We start from the raw sequence: 21570 nt of genomic DNA on the forward strand, positions 1-21570 counted from the left end.
TTGCACCAGCCCAGCCGGTGGAAGCTGTTTTGGGTACTTGTTTTCTGCAGAGCTGAGTGAGGCTGTAGTGAACTCCCTACTGCTGTCTCTTGTGCAGGACGCGTATGATGGTTCTTCATGTTCTATGGAGGTGACTGTGGGATCTTTCCTCCCCAAAATGTAGAACCTGCCCCTGTCCCCAGGAACACAGGGAGCCTTGGAGGAAGCGCAATTCAATTTTCAGATCTGGAACAGTTTAGCCCCAAGAAATTATGGTTACTAGCTTAACGAAAAGCTTCACAGGCCTCTGTCCCAGTTGGCCAATTTAGTCTGAAACTCCGTAAGTCAGAAGACTTCACGTATTAGGTCATTTCCTACAAAGAACCAAGCTAACAAAGGACGATATATCACCTTAAATGCTTGCCATGCCCACTTACAAAATAGTTACGCTTAACACTCACCTTCTGTACACAATCTGGCAAGGTTTAACATATTAAGACTTAACGGTGGCTCAGTCAATAAGCCTGTGTATGGAACAAGAGCACCCAAAGCATCGCTGCGGGCTGCTCAGCCCTTGGCTCCAGGCACAGGGGAGACAGGATCACGTTTCTGCTTTCTGTCTCCTCAGGGAGAAGCAGGGAATGGGCAGAGACTTGACTTTACCCCCAGCTATTCACTGTTCGGAAGAGTTCAATCAGTGGAGGAACAGACAATAATTTACGGCTGATGTGAAGAGCAGTAAACTCCTAATTCTCAAAGCCAGTCCAAGAGGTGACTCAGAATCAGATCTCACTATGACTCTCAAGGCTACTCCTTGAATAATACAATTTATACAGCGCCTCTAGCTTCGCACCATGCCTAAAGGCAAAAAACGGCCTTTAATGTTTAATAAAGAAGTGCCATCTTGAGACTAACAGATGCCATACACACACAAGCTACTGTTATTTTAACCTTCCAGACGTTGTACAACTCAGACATGAGATTTACCTCAAGAATGTTGTCTTGGTTGGGGTCCAAAATGAACTCAAAGGTCTCGTCCCACACGGGATTGACATTGTTATTGAAATGTTTGGTTCTCTTCCTGCAGTCAGGGGCGGATGGGATGAACAGCTCCACATAGGGATCCGGAGTGTCAACTGCAGAGCAAAACACATGTTCCACTCAGATAAAACTCAAGTTTGGGTTGTAATCATCAACACAGTCAAGCTCATGGTCTTGACTTCACAGTCTATGACAAAGAACATTCAACTATATAAATTACATTAATATAATGACACAATACAATGATATTGACAATCTCCCAAAAAGAAACAGACACGATGCTTCTAAGAGGGAAGGAGAAAAAAGCCTTGAACAAACAGACCAGCATTGGGACTGATTCAATTTTATTGGAAATACGTATTCCTTTAACAGTGTAAGGAGAGCTGCTCCCATTGGAAGCCCCTGAGCTATGTGGGGGTCACCAACACAGTGTATTTGAATAACAACCACACAGAACACTCACCAAAAATATAGAAACGTTATGCCAACTATAATAGACGATAGTTGATAAATGATGATAGATGAGGTTCTTAGGGACGGGGGTTAGAGGTGGACTTGTCAGTGCTTGGTTATGGTTGGACCCAATGATCTTCAAGGTCTTTTCCAACCAAAACTTTATTCTGTCCAAGGAGGTTTTTACTGCCCAGTTGGAATTTCCTTTCTCTCAAACTGGGCCAAGTCCTTCACAGATTTCTCTAAAACATCACTCAGATGCTTCACAGGAAAGCAAGCAAAGTTATTTCAGTGGATTTGGTGATCACGAGAAGCCACCTGCTCTGCTGTGGTAGAACACATACATCTTTCCAGCTTCCCCTCTTCAAAGCGCCTCCTCTGCTCTAGTGAAACATCTTCAAGCAAATACAATACCTGCCATAAACAAGAAGCGTTTTCCTAAAGTCTCTTTTTCAAAGAGGTTAAACCCCGTTACAAGGTAAAACAGGTCTGAACGTTCCTCCTTGGACATGCTTTATGTCTAACAAACCTTTTTTAGCAGCGAATATTTTTAGAGACTCTTGGATTTCAATGTAATGCTGTCAGAGAGATTGCTGAGGCTTAGAACCATATGGGCATTTCAGTGGGGAGAAAGGGGAAAAGAGCAAAACAGAACAAAGGTTGATAGTGTCAAATGGGAATTGATCATCTTTGAGGATGAAAAGAGGAAAAACCTCCACTCCAGAGGTTCTGTATGTGCACCAGGGCCACCCAGCAATTCTGGAGAACGTCAGCCAGACCTAAAGCACCTTCCGATGCCATCGCCAAACACAAGAAATCCTGAATTTACCCACAGAGCACCCCAGATACCTCTGAAGATACAGAATATCACGCAAGGGTCACGCTGCAAATTAAATATTCCTCTAACTAGGGAAGCTTTAGGGACAGTAAAACAACCTCCTGCTAGACTAAGGCTCCCTCAATTAAAATTTTGGATGTAAATAGACTTTACGATTCAACGATTTCACCGTGTGAGAGTTTCCTTGAACTGCTCCAACCCTCCCCAGACCTTCTCGGGGAGTTTTACACAGGATCTACAGGGCTTTGCTAATTGCAGGTCGTGCTGTCACACAGGTAATTAAGAAGGAGCTATTTAAAGTCGGGGATCCATGCGGAAAACCTTTAAATAGCAACCTTAATTAGCTCCGAAGAATTCACGTCTGATCTTGTCTCTTCTTTTAAAGTCAGGGGAGTGGGGTGATCAAGCCCCAAGTACCTTTTCCATCTGTTTTTCTCAAGCTGATTGCTTTTACTGAATACATTAGTGCTCTTGAATTCTTACCCAAAAATGTGCCAGAAATAAGGGAATCGAGCCTCCTTGAAACTAAACAGCAAAATACCTGCCCAAATCAGCAGCAACAAGATCTCACCTGGTAAGCCTGGCCATTATTTGTCAATAAACACCACAGACTTGCTCAGCCAAGAGACCGAACCTGACCGCAAAAGCTTGGTTTTTTAACCAAAAATACCGGCGCTAAACAGTGTTCTGCGCAAAACGTCAACACGTCCCTTTCCATTCAATTCTGTATGTGATCAGCTCTAACAATAAGATATAAAAGCCTATTGTTTTGGTTTGAACGCAGGCAGCGAATGGTTTGGTGTGTCCGAGGGCTCCTGGCTGGCACGCCGATGCCATCGCTCACTTCCCATCAGACACACTCAAACAAGTGTTGAAATAGAAACTAAACCCAAGGCCTGGAACAACTAAACTTAGCAAACTCACTCCTTGCAAGCGGGTATTGCCAAGCCGCCCCCGCACTCCCTGCCTTTATTATCTTTTCTAACCCGCGGCAATGAGTTAATCATCCGCCCTTTCATGTTTGAAAGTTTACTTTGCGCTATTTTCAATGATGGAAATTAAAATCTATTCTTCTATAACTTCCTTCTTCCTCAGAAGAGGAAAAATACTGGAAGACTGTGTGTTCTGATTAAGATATTGCTATAAGCTATACTATGTTCATCAAAATCTTATGCCTTGTTGTTGGTTGGGGACCAAAAACTCTGGCAAGTAAAACAAAAGCATTCACTTAACGTGTTTCAAAATATTATCAAACAGAGATAAAATAGATGGTGTGTATCCTTCTGTGTGGATGTATTTATTACCGTTTGCTAGTTGGTTTGCCAGGTATGTTTAAAAAAAAAACTAATCTGAAAATGTAAGTGAAAAAGTAACTTGACCCCTGCTGCTATTTGTGATCTGGAGTAGAGGGATAAATATTCCATTAGTATTTATCACGAAATAATGAACGTGAAGCGACAATTAAGTATAAGCTTATCTAAAACCCGAGCTTTACGCTAAACAAAGTGTCAGCATTGATGCCAATGGAACTAACAGAGGGTCCTGCAACTAGCAGTTTATAGCCAGATGAGTTATAAAAGTAATTAACAAAATGTTCATAATAATCCTTTCAGAAGATTGACAAGATACATCAGGGCTGAAGACCAATAACAACAGCAGAGTCGGCATCTCAACTGTTATTTCCACACACGCTGGCTGAAGAAATGGGTGAGAGGTAGAAGTGAGGATGCAATGACTTTTTCCTCGTTTGATTTATCTCCTGGTCAAGTAATTGCCATAGAATTCTCTCCGTGCGTTACATTATGAATCACGAAGCGAAACACACAACGGACAGTAATTAGGATCAATCATTTTCACATTAAAAATGAGTAATGCTTTAAGCAATCTGTTAAAGAAACCTCTACAATTTTATACAATGACTGGAAACCATTTGATCTTGTGTTACTGATTTGGTGAGATGACTGTCATCAGGCCTCCATATTAATATAATTAATTTATCAGGCATATAATTTATATTTCAATCATTGCAACCTCAATTATTTCAATAGCGTAAGAGTCACAGAGAAAGCCTGTTGAAATACAAAGTACCAAGGATGAAGCCACTACCATCATACATTAAAATCTATCTCATTTGTCCATCAAAAACTGAAAGAAACGCAAAGTTCTCCAAGTATTCCAAAATCTGGTTTGCTACCAAAAAATCCTGCACTGTAAGAATTTGAGGGGTTATCTTTCCATGTGAGCACATCCTAAACACTTATGTCCATAATGGATGTTAAATAAAACTATATTAACTTTAATTTCAGTTAATATACTCATCACCATTATAGAAAGTCAATTTTAATTCAGAGATTTTGGACCCATGATCTCCAGATACCATGTGCATGCAATTATAGGAATACTCCAGCAAATACATAGCAGAACTTCTTTAAAGAATGACATTGGTTTGGTTCATTGAAGTGTTTTGCCTTCTGATTAACCAACACCCTTCACCATTAGGTACAACGCCATTCATAAAACCTTACTAGACCTCAAATTACCATCTTCGTCTACTTTCCAGTAGGTTGAACGTTAACTGGTATCGATCACAGCGAAGGTATTGATCACAGCAAACCAGCATGGCGTGAGCTGCGTGAACCTCCTTCTAGGCCAAAAACCTAGTTCTGATATGTGTTTAAAAACAATCACCGAATTTGTCAAAAATCAATGATTCCCCGCAGAGGTTGAGCGCGGGAATGCCAGGAGCAGAACCGCACGTACCAACACACCTCGTCACCCTCCTGGGTCACCTTTGCGTTCAAAACCCAGCGGGGCCGCACGCCCGTAAGCCCCCCCACCAGCACCAAAACCACCGCGACAGCCAACAGCAACACAGCCACCTCTTCATCTTCTTAGATCTGTTCCGAATTTCCATCTTCGGAGGACTGCAGCTGAGTCCGCTACAAATGTAGGCCTCCCATTTATTTGGACATGATACTTGAAAGCCTTCAAATGGATAAATTGAGTTTAGCAGCGCTACAGATTCTAGACTAAGAGCCTGGAGACACGCCAAAGGGCCACAGGGAACCTAAAATAGCCAGGAGTACACAGAGTAGGTGCCTTTGCTCAAGGTGCTATAGGGAACGTTAGAGCTTTTGACTTCTAAGAGGGATTTTACAAGGGGGATGATGCGGTGTGAGGTTTCACGAGTGGAAGGTGACTATGAGTGAAGGAAGGCAGCTCCCAAAGCGGCAGCTACGCTATGAGAAATCCTGTGACTTGGTAGTGTGCTTATTAGAGATTACTAGTGCCTTTTATTACAGTGCTTTTCATCTCCGGCCTTACTTAAGCGACGAACTGAAGTTCCATGCACTACTGCCCAGTTTACGGGGCCAGGACACCACTAGTAGTTTTGCTGATCCAGCCCTGACAGGAACAAAAAAACCCAAACAAATCAACAGAATCCTTCAGTAGGTTCAAACTCAATTGGTAGAGGTGCCAACATGAAAAAAATCTTCACTTCTCCAGGTTATTTATACAGTTCCATTTGCAGACGGCAGTGAAAAGCAACTAAAAAATTAGCTTGCAGTAGCTCAGAGAAAAATCTGCTTTTCTAGCAGATACCAGAATCAAAGGGGTTTGGGGCTTTTTTAATTAATTGAAATGCCTATTTCCAAAGAGCTTTTTCAGTGTTGAACCTGTGGAACATTTCTGTGCCAACAGACACTGGCAGGAGAGGAGGAGCGGGAGTCCAGGTAACGCCAGATCCGGGCAGTGATAATTCAGTCTGGAGTAGGTTCAGGCACATCATCACATTCCTGGCCCATTACTCAAAGCCTACAATCTGACTTTTATTCCAGATTCATGTTAGCTGATGGAGTACAGATTACTCCTAGTCTGGCAGAAAGGTTGCTAATGCGAATTTAAACTGGCAGTGTTTCCTGAAGCCGCAGAACACGTTTACACTGGATCCGTGTTTGGTATCATAGGGCGTTAGAGGTTTTGGTCCCAGAGCTTGATTTACTGTAGTGCTAAACTGCAGCCTCCAGGGCCTGGAGGGAGAAGAGGCTCTTCTCTTGATTTTTTAATTCAGACAGTTGTCAGGAACGTTTTAAAAACCTGGAGCTGTCCCAGCTGGGGAGAACCATAGCTAAGTATAGGTTGGATATGTAAACATGACATGCTGGTAAAACCTTCAACATTGCTACTACAAGCAACTACAGGAAATTGAGAAGTGAAGCGACACCTGGGAATTGTTTCCTTGCTGTTCGGTCGGGTTGTTACAGGCATTTCCCCGAGGGGCCCAAAGAAGAGATTGCAGAGCACTGAGTCAGCGACGGTAACAGATGCACCGAGGGAATGGGATGATTGTGCATGTGAATTTATCTGTCACAGCATTGAGCAGGTGGGCCCTGGGTGGCACCTGTCCTGTAACTTGGATAGCGTTGGTTATGGTGACAGGCTTTACAAATGCATTCCTTTTTGCGCCAATGAAGATAAGGAAGGTCAATGAGGGTGGGTTTTTTTCCTCCTTTTCAGAACATGATCAGTCAGACATACATAAATGAACACATTTAGTTATTTTCAAGAACTTTCTTTGGTATAGAATGATACTTGGGACAGCTTCACAGATTCACAGAATGTCAGGGGTTGGAAGGGCCCTGGAAAGCTCATCCAGTGCAATCCCCCCATGGAGCAGGAACACCCAGATGAGGTTACACAGGAAGGTGTCCAGGCGGGTTGGAATGTCTGCAGAGAAGGAGACTCCACAACCCCCCTGGGCAGCCTGGGCCAGGCTCTGACACCCTCACCACGAACAAGTTTCTTCTCAAATTTAAGTGGAACCTCTTGTGTTCTAGTTTGTGCCCATTGCCCCTTGTCCTATCACTGGCTGTCACTCAGAAGAGCCTGGCTCCATCCTCCTGACACTCACCCTTTATATATCTGTAAACATGAATGAGTCCCCCCTCAGTGTCCTCTTGTCCAGCTCCAGAGCCCCAGCTCCCTCAGCCTTTCCTCACACGGGAGATGCTCCACTCCCTGCAGCATCTTGGTGGCTGCGCTGGACTCTCTCCAGCAGTTCCCTGTCCTGCTGGAACTGAGAGGCCACAGCTGGACACAAGATTCCAGGTGTGGTCTCCCCAGGGCAGAGCAGAGGGGCAGGAGAACCTCTCTGACCTACTGACCACCCCCTTCTAACCCACCCCAGGTACCATTGGCTTCCTGGCCACAAGGGCCCAGTGCTGGCTCATGGTCACCCTGCTGTCCCCAGGACCCCCAGGTCCCTTTCCCCTACACTGCTCTCCAACAGGTCATTCCCCAACTTACACTGGAACCTGGGCTTGTTCCTAGCATCCTGCTAGCATCCTGCAAAAGGCAAGACAGTAACCAGAGGATGCTTCAAATCACACTATAAAAAAAATTCACAACAAATTAAAAGTCTTATTTATGCAGTAAATAGCAGGCTGCAAAACTCCTTATCAAAAGTGCAATGGGTGAGAAGACTTCTGTGGATTCAAGGAAAACCAGTGACATTTATGCCAGAGAAACTCAGCAAGGGCTGCTAAGGGTATGAGAAGCACATGCAGCCCTGATTGAAGGCAGCCGAGCGCTTGGAGAGGATCAGAGGAAAGCAACACATGCTCACCCTGCTCATGTTTTCCCTTTATATCTGACTATGACTGATGTTCTTCTTGATTCTCCCTCAGAAAGAGGCGTTAGCCCAGCCCTAGCACAACTTCAAAGCCCTTCCTGGGAATGGGGAGGAGAGGGAAAGGAGAAAAAATTTTAAAAAATAAAAATAAAGACAGGAAAAAATCAAATTATACAGAGGACAAATGGATTAAAAGGAGGGAGATGGCTCAAATTGGGGGAACAGGGGTGGGCACAGCTCCCTGGAGGAGACAGCCCCACCACCAAGTTCTGCCTGGAGACACCACAGCATATGAAACAGGAGCAGTTCCCAGGGAGGTTCTTCAACCAGAACACTGGGCAAGACTGATCCGTGGCCTAGGCCAGCATGACTGCTTTGATGTTATCGTGTAATGGACTAAGAGAAGAGCCTTCCCCCGGGATGACAAGAAGTTCTCATTAACATTACACAGAAACAGTCCCTCTCTCAATAACTACAGGGCAAGTACTTGGTTCTCATCAAAAAGCTATTTTTGCAACTGGAAAGAGCAGCAGTTTCACTGCAGAACACAGGAGCCTGTTTCCAACACGACTTCCACCTCCCAGCACTGCTGCTGGCTCACCCAACACCACATGTGGCCAGGAACCTGAAATCATGTCTATAGCTGCCTCAACATTAGACTGAGATTTGCAGTAGACATTTCATGAGCAGTTGTTACTCATACTGTTCATTTTTTAAGACGCACAGATTTTAAGGAGGTGTATTTCCGTACCAGCAGCTGAGGCTGGTGATGGAGCATGGACCAGCACAGGGCTGTTGGGAAGAGAAATCCAAAGGAGCTGCTGAAGCCCACGGAGCTTGGCCACCCTGGGACTCACCCCGGCACAGCCTGCAGCAGTATGGCCCAAAGGGGAATATTTCTACCTCCTTCCTACCAGACAGCCCCAGTGTTGGCCTCTGGCTCCTGGCCACGTGAAGATCTACGCATGCAGCCCGGAGGACCTGGAAGATTGGCCAACTCCGACCTACTTTCTCCCGATTGTTAGGCTGACAAAGGGGAGGAGTATGGCTTGGTTTTCCTCCCTTGCAAAAAGCAGGTCCTGCTTCAGGGCCTTGCAGGAACAGCATTATCTGATGACGCTCCGAGACTGAAATCAAGCCTGCTGTAACTAAGTCAGAGCACAAGACTGGCCAGCTGTGCTAACAGACCAGATGGATTAGTCCTGGATGAGCTCCTTGTGTCCCTGCTCTAATACAAGCACACAAGACTCCAATTCCTCCCCTTTTAACTAGCCCAGGTTAAACAGAACATGTGCACATGTAGGCTGCTGTGACTGGGCTTAAATAAGCCAGTTTAACACCAAGAGGCACAGCTCATAGCAAGCACAACCCCAGGGCAAGGGCCTACAAAGAGAGAAATAGTGACTGCAACAACAGACTTGATGTAATTCTTGCCATGTCACCACATCAGCAACACCACCACAGCTGAAGAACATCTCCTTGTCCTGCAGGGAACGGCTGCTGCTGTTTGCAGAAGCTGTTTTCCACCTCTGCATTCGCAGGTTTTGCAGCCGGGGCTGAGCTCTGTTGACACTTGTAACGTTTATCTGAGCAGCTGAACTACAGTGGAAATGCACCATTAATTCCAACCAGATGGACAGAAACCGGGATAAAAGCTGAGTGCCCATGCCACAAACTATCCAAACTTTAAATGCTTCAAAGAAAAGACTTTGCCTTAAAATGCCTGGAATTACACTGTTTATTATCATACCATTGAAAGTAGATGAGGCAAATAAAAGCTGCAAAACCAAAACAGGATTAAGTGAGATTAGTGATCATTAAAAGCAGAGTTACACAACTGGTTTTCTCTGTAGATGCTACCAAGTGTTTTGAAAGATGGTACTCTTGTAAAATTTGTCTATCTGTAAAGAGCTATTTTTTTCAATGCTTTATTTGGCCCAGTTTCTCACCAACCCTCCTGAAAATCCAGAAGGGGGCAGATCCTACGGAAAGGATTTGAAAGCATTTCTCTTCCAGAATGCTGCAGTTTGGGATTCTAGTCCTTTTCTCCAAGTTCTTGTACTGCCATGGGAAGGCTCTACAGTACAGTGCGGTACCTGGAATAGATTCAAAACTAAATATCTGCTATATAAGAACTCTGGAGTACTGCTATATAAGACTGGAGACAAGATCTCTTCCAAAAGCTTGGGGCGAAGAAGTGATTTTGCAAGAGCTGTTGACTCCTGCAAGCAGCAGAAAGCTAAGCTATTAAGATAAATCCTGGCCAAAAATGTGCAGATTTTGAGACAGTCCATCTTATCTTGGTCTTATGTGGCAGGTTTTGGGCAGCAGGGCTGCAGGGGTGGCTTCTATGAGAAGACATCAGATAGAGGGACCAGCTGCTGGCCAAGGCTGAGCCCATCAGCTCAGTGGTACCTGTGATAACGTATTTAAGGAAAAGGTAAAAAACCCAGCGCAGCAGCCACAAAAGAAGGAGAAAACACCAGAGAAGCAACTATGCAGACACCAAGTCAGTGAAGGAGGAGGAGGTGGTTCCCGGTGCCAGAGCAGAGGTTCCCCCATAGTGACACAGATTGGCCCCTGCAGCCCATGGAGGACCACGGTGGAGCAGAGATCCACTGAAGCCCATGGAGGACCATGGTGGAGCAGAGGTCCACAGAAGACCTGAAGGAAACCACAGCCTGTTGTCCTGGTTTTGTTAAAAACAAGTTTCTCTTTCAGTGAATTTGCCTGTCAGCTAAAGCTTCACATGAGCTGCATTTTCCTGGAGAACCAGGTACTTGTTTTGGTAAACATAGCAATGGAATGCAAACTTATTGATAAGCATGGATGGACATCTCATGAGAGAGGCAACAAGAAACAGATGACCAAAAAACTGACCAACTGAAGTATTCCATCCCACTCACGTCATACTTCATATAAAAGTGGGAGATCACGAGGAACTCGTACCTTTTTTCTTATGACTGACATTAGGAGAGGACCTTGCGAGTAATCCCTGCGAACTGAGGCCTAGTGACAGACTGAATCCAGTTCCAGTTGGCTGCAGAATCCAGCCCAGGACTTCAGGTGCTGGCCCATCATCTGCCAGAGCAGTTGCCGGGACTTTCAAGATTGGTTTTGTATATTTTGTATTATTTTTCTCTATTCTTATTAGTAGCATTTGGAAAAATTAAAAGTGTTTTACTACTCTCTTCTCTCTGTCGTCCTTTCCCTCCCGATCGCCTTTGCTTAGTGGGAAGAGGGGAGGGGCTGAAGGGGGAAGGAGAAGCGGTTAACAATACATCTGCCACGGTTTTGTTGTCACCCCACAATCAAAACCTCGACATCTGTGTAGAGCCCACACAGGAGAAGATCCCTTGGCAGGAGCTGCAGCCTGTGGAGAGGAGCCCACGCAGGAGCAGATTTTGCTGGCAGGAAGTGTGGTCCATGGGCGATCCATGTTGGAACAGTATATTCCTGAAGGGCTCTATCCTATGGGAAGCACCCATGCTGGAACAGCTGTTGAAGGGCTGCAGCCCATGGGAAGGACCCACATTGGAGGTCATGAAGGACTTCATGCTGCAGGACTCCACGCTGGAGCAGGGAAAAGCGTGAGGAAGAAGATGCAGCAGAGACAACACGTTAAGAACTGACCACAACCCCCACTGCACATCCCCTGCCCCACCTGGAGGAGGTTGTAGAAGAGTCAGGAGTGAAATTGAGCCTGGGAGGAGGGAAGGTGGTTTTAGTTCTATTTCTAACTACCCTACTCTGTTACAATCAATCGGCAACAAATTAAAGTAATTGAGTCTGTTTGGCCTGTGATGATAACAGGTAAGTGATCTCCCTGTTCTCTTGACCTGTGAGAGATTTTCATCCTATTTCTCCGCAGCCCTGCAGATGGAAGGGGAGTGATGGAGCAGCTTGGTGGGCACCTGGCAGCCAGGTCAACCCACCACACAGCTCCTGCAGCTGCTCATCGCATTAAACTTCCAGCCCATAAAAAGACTTGTCCACAAGAGCTCAGCCCAGTTATCAGAGCAGCAGCCACTAAAACAGAATATAAATCTTTCATAAAGATAAGGCTCAATTGATTGGATGTTGATAGGACAGTATCTAGAGTGTGAGAATCACCTGGAAAGGGACATCGTAAAATTAAACCAAGTCAAAACAGTAAAGGAAATATTCCTATACAAAGGCAATGGTAAACGAGCAGATACTCGAGACAAGGAGGTGCTTGAATATACTCCTGAGTCTACCCTCAAAACTTTTACCCCCCTCCCAAACATCCTGGGTCATCCTTTCTTACAGGAAATCTCATTTATCATCCCCACACACACTCACGGAATGATAAACCGGTGTAAGTAGATTAACTTCATATAAAAAAAGCATTTGCATGGAAAATTTCTATGATGCAACTAGTGTCATTTTTGTTTATTTTGATGTATCATTGAAAAATGAAAGCAGCTGCTGTAGCTCCTCAGATCCTGGTATGACCCAGCTTCAAATGTGATCACTCGTCTTTGTCAGATCTCTCTACAAACATTTTAAAGCTTGCAGAGACAATGGGAAACCTCAGCCAAATAAAATCAGAACTGAGGGCTGGAAGCTATCCTAGCTGTTCCAGCCACCCAGTACACCAAAAATATGGCTTGAATCAGCAGTGATGTGTGTGTGAGCTGTTCGCTCGAGGAAACACATCACCTATAGCAATCACAGTGCAGTGGGCACCTCTTACCTAGTTTTAAGGATGACACAGCCATTTGTGCACTTCATTAATGAGGAGCTCAAGAAACCTTGAAAAACTTGCTTAAAATTCTGCATATCTCCCCAGCCTGGGCTTGAGGAGACAGAATTGTGGGTAACTATGGCAGAGAAGTCAGGCCCTCCATGCACACCAGACCTCTCACCTAAAACTCCTTGAGCAGAGGCAGAACTCAAATCCTTCAGGTGAAAGAATATCACACAAACAGCAAAATTATAAGCACTTCCACATATTTAATAAACTTAGATTTACTCTGATCTCCTGCAGCTCTTCCAGAAAGTCTTGGCAAGACTGATATGAAGAGAAAAAAAAAGAAAAACCACACAAAAATCTCTCATGTTCCCCAGGACCTCCATCATCACCACAATGTAAAATTACCTCCACTGCCCACAGAGCACTCATTGTCTATACAAACTAGAGCAACAACAGCAGAATCAATTAGGAGAAACCCACCAGAAGAGTCACCAGCTTGGTAGTGCCCACCATGGGAGAGCAACACCCACGTACCCAGCCCAACCAAGGCTTCTTACATTGTGTATCGCAACCACGCTCCGTGGAAGTGAATCTTATCCTTGCGGTCAGAAACCCAATGCAAAAGTTTAGAAATTGCTTCAACAAGTTACAGTTTTGGCAAATAAAATTGAAAAAATAATAATAAAAAAATGTATATATATGTGTGTGTGTATATATATAGGCTCAACTGTACAGACCCTCCACCACTCACAGCTTCCTGTATCTTTAAGTAATTCCCATGATTACTGATTTGATGAAATAGCTTCCAGGCTCCAACACACCGAGCTTTGTATATACCTGGGAAATAAAAACATTTTTCATTTTCCCAAAATAAAACCAGAAGCAATGAGCTGTTTGTTTCACTCGGGGGGATTTGCCAGGACTCCAGGAACAAGCCCCAGACCGCAGGTGCCTCGGGCTATGGGGCACTGGCAGCTGCCTGACAGGAAACCGAGCAGGTTCCACTGGCCTTGAGCACAGTCCTGTCAGGTTTGATGGAAATAAAAAGCTCTTCCTGAGTAGCTGTTTGGTTTTGATGGTTTGGCGAGATAAGAGTTTGGTCTGGAAAAAAAATTCCAATTATACTGATGGGTAATATTTGGAATTTATACTACAGGGCCATACTTGTCCTGTGGTGGGGAGGGAATGCCACGGTCTTCTGGCTTTCTTCTTCCTTTAATATCATATTATGGGGTCCCCATTGCGACCGCTTTTCTCCCCTTCCCGTGTTCCCCACACGGCCTCTGTGTCTTTCATTTAACCCATTTTCTTACACACGCAAATGTGCAGGCCCTTTGTACTCTTTACAACTGAGGTCTTTTCCTGGGCTCTTCTTATGCAAAGACCCTCTTGGGGACCATCAGGATAACATCCCACTGCATCTTCCGTGTACTCCTTTCCTTCATCACACAGCAGAGGCTAAATAGATGCCAAATTCCTTGTTCCCCATCTGCCAGGGCTCTGCTCATACTTGCAATGGGAATGTTCAGGAGCCCCAACTGTCCCTCCCATTTACCCCCAAGTTTAATATCAACAGTAGACACTAATTATGTAAAAAACCAAAAAAGTTAAGCCACATAAGCAAAGCTGTGTGTGTCAGAGCAGCTGCTGTAGCTTGACCTGCAGCAGTTTCCAGGAACGTGCTGGGAGCGAGCTAATTGCATGTCAAACGAGCCTGATGAGCAAGCAGGAGCGAGGCACCATGCTCACCCCCAGCCCCAGCTGCAAGTTCTCTCCTTATTCCCCCCTTACAAGCAGACAAGAGTTTTCACGGGTCACTCCTGCTTGTGGTTTCCTGCTCAGCTACTAAGTCTGGAGGCTCAGAAGCATCAGAAAGGCAAAGAAGTGCTGGTGTCCTATATATACTTCCACCATGACATCTGCTTATCCATTTTAGGCTTTTTTTTTTCTTCTTCTTACTGCATTGACTCAGCAGAGCTCTGCACTTTTCTTCTTACGTGTTCCCACCACCAAACCACAGCCTTTTGAAGGCTGCCAGTTTCACTACACTCAGAACAGCACTTCCGACTGAGCCAAAAAACTAAGTGTAGGTGTTGCTTGCTTGTAGGCAAATTGTTTACAACTCGCTCAGCTTTTCCGGATCAATGGAAAGAAGGAGCGGCAGATTGGCTTTCTGAGTTGGAGTTGAGTGAGCAATGAAATGGGTACGTCGCCCCAGCTTTAACAAGCGAGACATACACAAAATAAAAAACCACCAACCCACTAACAATCATTTAACGCGTGACAAGCTCGATGTGTCACCTCCCCCTGCCTGTGGCAACAGTCTCCGAAAAGAAAGAGGCAAAGTATAAAGAGAAATACTCACGCATGTCACCAAATGCTCCCTTCGTGACATTTGTGGCTTTCCTGACTGTCACAGTGAATATGTGTGAATACTGGTGTTCCACCTGGAAGTCAGAGAGTTAGAGGTGATTAAGCTCCAGAACCAAAAACCACCTATCAAAACAGGTTTCGTTTTGTCCAAAAACCGAGAGAGAGAAATCACCCAGTCAAAATATAAGAGAAACTCATACTGGATAGAGCATCTTAAAGCTGAACTGCGCCCTGTAGCTTTGCTGAAAGGTCAGAGACTTCATATAAGGGTTACTTGATTTTCCTGCAGCCACACCTACTCATCTCAATGAATAACACTCCTCCTCTCCACAGAACCTGCTCTAAGGCATTTAGTCAGGCAGGGGCAACTTGGTACACTAAGAAAAAAATTAAGAGGGGACTATTTTACAGTGCGCTCGTCTTTGTAATTATCTTTCCCCAGTAAAAACAATGGCTGCAATTATTTCCAAGTATACGTTCTAGAACAGATGTATGCATACTGCACATGCAAGGGATAGAGTTAGTAATGCCTGGAATACACCGGTTTAGTGCACAGCAATATTCAAAGTGCAAGTGTCCTTAAGGCAATGGAGAGAAGGGTGGAAAGCGAGCTGTTAAAACATTCGCAGCCAAATTTCGTGAGGTTTCTGGAGGTTCCTGCTCCCTGCAAAGCCCAGCACACAGCAGGAGCTGCCTTTCTAAGAGCAGGTCTGTCCTGAGCAAAACAGGCACGTAGGAATAGGCATGAAATTAGGCAACAAAACTAAAACCATAATTAAGAGGTCAGTAACTCACACCTGTTTTTACTTTATCTGCATGTAACTTTGACCAACCTACTGAGTTCCATTGTGAGGATCGGCACTGCATACGGCAAGGCACAAAAACTAAATATTAAGTATTCTAATCAGAAGGAAAAGGGGAAAAGACCAGAATCAGGAAATCCATTGAAGTTTATTTAAAATGATAGACAATTCTCTTTATATCGGACACTAGACATCCTTAATTCAGTCTGTGCCTCACGCTGCCTTCATATGTTTTCATCTGGATAGTTCCATTTTTCCTTTTTTAAAGCTCTTTTTAAAGGAACAGAAAAGCCAACAATACATAGTTTAGTTTCCAACAGTGGCACATGCCTCCATTTGAGCTACTGCTGCTTTAACTGCTAGATCCCTAACTGCCTGCAGGTCATTCTCATTTCAATTTCAGAACTGGTTGCTTCAGCCAAGCCTCATTATTGCGCATCTACAACATGCTTACACCCAGAGACTAGAAACAAACTGGATCTCTAATATAAAAACAAAATGGTGGCAGTTTCTTATAGGTAATATATCATTTTCTAAATTAATAATAAAAGAGGGGGAGCCAAAAACAATCCCCTAAAAAACATTCACAAGCACTTTTGCTGTTAAGTCAGAACACATTAAGTAACTCTGCAAATGATCCCAACACAAAGTCCTTCCCAAGTGTGTGCTCCAGGTGTCTGCAAGGGCACAGCCACATCACCGCGGCAAAAATAACCGGGACAAAACGGCCACGGCGATACCGAGGGAATGACTTCACTGCAGACACGGGCTGGCCCAGACACCGCATGGTTGCATCTTCATTAAGGCTGGAATCACCCACATGTGACGGCTCATTTCACCATAGTCCACCCAGCAGCAAATTCCAGCTCTGTAATTTTGCCCCTGTAAGCTGTAGGAGTCGTCTGGTTCGCAGACCACGTAAGCAGGCAGGGGGAAAGCTGTGGCCAAGTCAACTGTCACCTTACAAGTGGCACACTGGAATCAGCGCTGCACAGCAAGTGCTTCACCAGCCGCAGGAAAACAGAACCCAGACTGTTACCTCAGACCCATCAACCCCAAGAAAAAGGGCTTAGATGTGGGAATTTGAAGAAGTTAAAAAGCAACGTGTGTCTGGTGCTGACATGAAGACATAGGAATGATTTGGTGACATCCACCACCTTTTGCATTGTAGCCTCCAAGAGTGGACAGACAGATGGATGGGAAGGAAGGTGGGAGATCTCCCTGACAAACTTCTGCCTCGGCCACATGGCAAAAAGAAGAAAAATGTCCATAGTTTTCCATCCCAGCAAACAGGGATGGGTATCTGGGAACAGCTGGTACAACTGTAACACAGCTACACAAAGTTACCCCAGCCACACCATCTACCCTGCTTCAAAAAACTTCACAAGCTGTGAATCTCCAGAAAACGATGACTGTGACTGTCCCTCATTTTCAGTTCGCTTCTTGCAAGCGCTCGAAGCTGTTTTATCGGTGTGTGCCACACTTCACACGCTGAAGCGGTGGTTTCGCAACACGGCGCTGGCCTCAGTTTGCTCACACAGACTGCTGCAGCTCCTCTGTCATACAGAACCTTGTAATTAAGAGAAACAGCCCACAGTACAAACACACTGCCCTTCTCCTCAGCTGTTAAGAAAGAGCCTATTCCTCACTGGACACTACACATCAGGGAACACTGAGCATTTAGCAACGGAGAAAAGGATGGAGTTATAATTAAGTTACAAGCACGGGACACAGACTTAGTTCTCAGCTGCTCTGTGGAACTCGTTGCCCCAGAGTTCTGGCTGTAAAATGGGGACATGACAAGATGCTCACTGACAAAAAGCACTGCTGTAATTTTCTTGCATCCCCTAGTCCTACAGTTGAATCTCGCAAGCTTAACTAAAATGCCTACCTTCAAACCACCACTTATTAGTGTATTCTCATTACAGCAGCACAGAGATCATCACTACTCTATTATCAAGTCCACAACTGTTTTGCTAATACCACCACAAGAATTGCTTTTTATTGACTTAAGCAGCAAACCCCATCACTCCAGCTGTTGTTCTGCCAAGGGAGTTAAGTCTGGCTTAAGATCTGGTATCCTCTGAAATGAGTGCAAGCACATAGAGGTCTGGCAAAACAAAAATATTATCTTATTCCCCCACGCCTCACCCAAAATAATATACTGAAGCTTATAATTACGAAGTTAATATTTGGCCATAATCACATGTTTGGAAGAAATTTGCAGCAGAATGGTACTAAAATAAATTATCTCCCTCTTAGTTAAAAAAAAATACACAGAGAAACACAGGAAGCTCACAAGTCTAGATCTTTTCTTACCCCAAAACCAAATGTTTTTCATGCAACTTAAGTGCAATCGGAAATTGAGGCAATTTTCCACTTAGGATCCAGTTTCTAAGGGAATTAAGAGGCCTAAACGTCTACATCAACAGCTAACACAACTTTCAGAAGCATTTCTTGGTTAGTTTTTTGGAAGAGTGAGTTCTACAGAATTCAGATACCCACTGCAAATACCACAAGAAATCTATTGACTCTAAATACCTCCCTAAATCCAGCCCTTGCTGCTTTAGATGACTAAGCTGCATTTTCTAAAGTGACTTATGTTCACCGTAAGTCTTGATAAACATCTGTACATTGCCAACTCCTCAATCACTTCTGAAAAAGAGACAATGTATTATATAAATCACTTAAACATTGCAACAGTGAGTGGAGCAACACCTGCATACCTTTAAAAATCTAAGCCAGGTTGAAGGTTTCAGAAGCTCATCATTAACTCAGAAAACTAAATCCTATCATCCCACAGTGACCTAGCTTGACATATGTGCTTCATTTCACTTCCTACTTCCCCATAAATTTAGAAAACAAAGGAGATTTTAAAAGTTTTCAATATGGCCTCTCTGACCATGGATTTTCTGCATTATGGGAACTCCTGCGGACAGTATTGACTCTGCGGGTCCCATCCACCCCTTGTAGATCCACCCACAAGTTTTCCCAAGGCTCCTCATGATTCAAGATGTCCTGTTTTCACACCACAGCCTTCCAACTCCTCCTCCTTTCTCCTTTGTTCTCCTCCCACCTTTGCTCTTTTTCCTTCCAGTAAAATTTCCCTCATTATCCGATTTCCTCTGTTTTAAATATTAATGCATTCGTATGTACACATCGCCTTCCCACTTCGGGACCGGGAAACAGAAGAACACGCCAAGATCTCCTGTAACACTATCAGGTTTTACCCACAAACTTTCCATGCTTGCTGGGATTTGCATGCATTGAATATAATATATTTCCTATCCCAGAATGCTGAGTCACAAAAGGTAACTCAATCAGGAGATATACTCGCACACAAAATACCCCTCAGGAAGCTCTGGTATAGATAAATTGTGCAATTGTGTATTACTTTTACTTCCTTGGCATCAAGTACACTTGAGTTGATGACTGGGTGGAGAAATGAAGATGTTTGCCTGTTTTCTTAAGTAACAGCTTTTCATATAATCCATGTTCTTCTTTCACAGAGTATTAAAATTATGATAAACATCTGTGCTCTCACACACGAATTTTATCTTGAAGTGATTCTTCCCATTGTTATAATATTTATCCCCCATATCAGTGTAATTGAAGATGTATTACACACTTTAACTCTTTATTCTCCGAATCTAAAAAGCGTTTTGGAACAGTCGGTTCTGTCTGTACGTGGAGTAACTTTGTGAATTGGAAAACAAATCATAGCTAACAGAAGGGCTGCTGGAATATGCAGAATTCTTTTGAGTCTTTTAATGTCAAATATTAAACAATTCTACATTTTTGCATTGATATTAACCTGCTACCCTTGACTTATACATTTTCATACAACTTTCCATACAATTTCAGTGTTTCAATTAAGAAACCTCAAGGACATCCATTCACTTTTCAAGCAATTATAGGATCAGCTCTCTCCTTTCCTGCATCAGCAGCATTCCTAGAGAAGCAGTTCAGGACTGTAACTACACCTATTTATAATGTTGCATTTTGTTCATTATGGAATATACATCTGTATATAAAAAGATCTTATATGAATGATTTGATGAAATACAAGTGACTGCCTTATTCTTCCATAAAGGTACAGACCAGTTCCAGCATTCCATCCAGGAGAGGGCACTGATGCAGAAAGCAGTTAACATATTATTCTGACAGCATTAAACACAGACATCAACCCCAAATTTGCCTTCACAGCAGCGCTCATGGAACTACAGAGCGAGTGAAACACAAGTTTGACATCTGCTGGCTGCAGACTCATGTGAAGGATGTGACTGTGTGGGGTAGAAACCACAGAATTGATAAGAGATCATTTCAAGGAAGCACACGCTGTATTTTTAGCAATGTAAAAGTTCAACACCATAAGCATAGGGTAACTACCTCCAAGCACATATCACTGTTCCTGCCATGAGATTCTGGGACTGTTACGAAAACGGCTTGATAGGAACACACCCAGCTTGTTTCAAGACTTCAGCTTGAGGAGGAATTGCCATTTCAGTGTTTACTTTGGAAAGTCACTGCAGCAAAGATCCATGTGAATGTTACAGCCGGCAGCCAGCGCCGAATGAGCTGCTGAGCCGCTCCACTGCCTTGCTATACAAATGGAAGCTTTTCTTCCCTCACCCCTGCTTTCTGCTTTACAGGCTGTGCTCACATGTTGTCCCCTTCCCTTGCGCTCACTCCAGCCCCATGGTTTGATGGCTGGTACAAGGGACACAGCAATAACGCTGGAACAAAGAGGGAAGGAGGGAGCAGGAGTTCTTGGCAGCTGTGTGTAGCTGAGCGGCACGGAACACGGACCTTCACGTAGAATTCGGAGGCTATATTCCAAAGATTCTCTTTGAATCAACACCACTGACACACACTAGTTCAAGATCTAAATTTGCAAAAATTGCCAACTTATCCCTTTATCTACAACTATGAAAAGGGGGGAAAAAAAAAATCATTATTCAGCAAGTAGAATTGTACAAAAACCAAATTATGCCATAAAGGAGAGAGCTAAACACGTGATTTTACTGTTGTAGGCTACAGTTTGACAATCAGCATGTGGAAAAGCTTGTATGAAATAGTCAACTCCAGGCACTTCGAGGAAGCACTTTGAACAGGCAAGTCCTTTATAACAAAGCCCCACAATATCACACCCATGAGGCTGTTAGGAGCCCGGATTCCATTGTGACTTACACATGAGCAACTACACTCCAAGCCATGACATGCTCTTGAAAACCTAACCTGAATCTCCCAAATTCTATTCAAATACATTTCTGAAGGAGTTTGCTCTAACCACACTTACCACTTCTTTAAGGAATGAACAAAAACTCTAATGCTGCATACTCAGAGTAACTTCTAACAGGATACATTACACAAGACAAATAATATACACAATGGTATACACAGAAGATTCAAAATGACTTACCACAATGTGTTGATAGGGATCTATGATGGACATTTTTGCCTTATTTTTTCTTCAAGACAACTGTCAAATGTCTCCTTCAATTCTACACAGAAGAGGCTTCTCAGTTTTTCAAAGCAGAGTTCAGTATGACGGATCCTTTAACTGTTAAACGAAGAAAAAAATATAATTAGAATCATAAAAATCACAGAATAAAAATTCGTATGTTCCTTTTGAACTATGTTTTGTAACAGAGCAAATTAGTCCCTCCACTTTAGGAAGGCTCCCACACTTCACTTGTTTACCAAGAACTTAATTTCATATAAGTTATAGAGG

The 21570-nt window shown here is 43.8% G+C and overlaps 1 protein-coding gene across 2 annotated transcripts in view; it reads right to left on the reverse strand.

Moving 5' to 3' along the window:
• PLA2G4A (phospholipase A2 group IVA) overlaps positions 1-21291 on the reverse strand; it is a gene marked incomplete at its 5' end in the record, with an annotated part of 60069 nt that extends 38778 nt beyond the window's left edge. For both annotated transcript variants that reach the window (XM_080348568.1, XM_080348567.1), the window contains 3 exons: positions 967-1115; positions 15026-15107; positions 21259-21291. In XM_080348568.1, coding sequence (XP_080204694.1) covers positions 967-1115; positions 15026-15107; positions 21259-21291 — 264 coding nt within the window. The remainder of the gene's footprint in view (positions 1-966; positions 1116-15025; positions 15108-21258) is intronic.
• Positions 21292-21570: the final 279 nt, after the last annotated feature.

Source organism: Nesoenas mayeri, assembly GCF_963082525.1.
Source record: "Nesoenas mayeri genome assembly, chromosome: 8".
NCBI lineage: Eukaryota > Metazoa > Chordata > Aves > Columbiformes > Columbidae > Nesoenas > Nesoenas mayeri.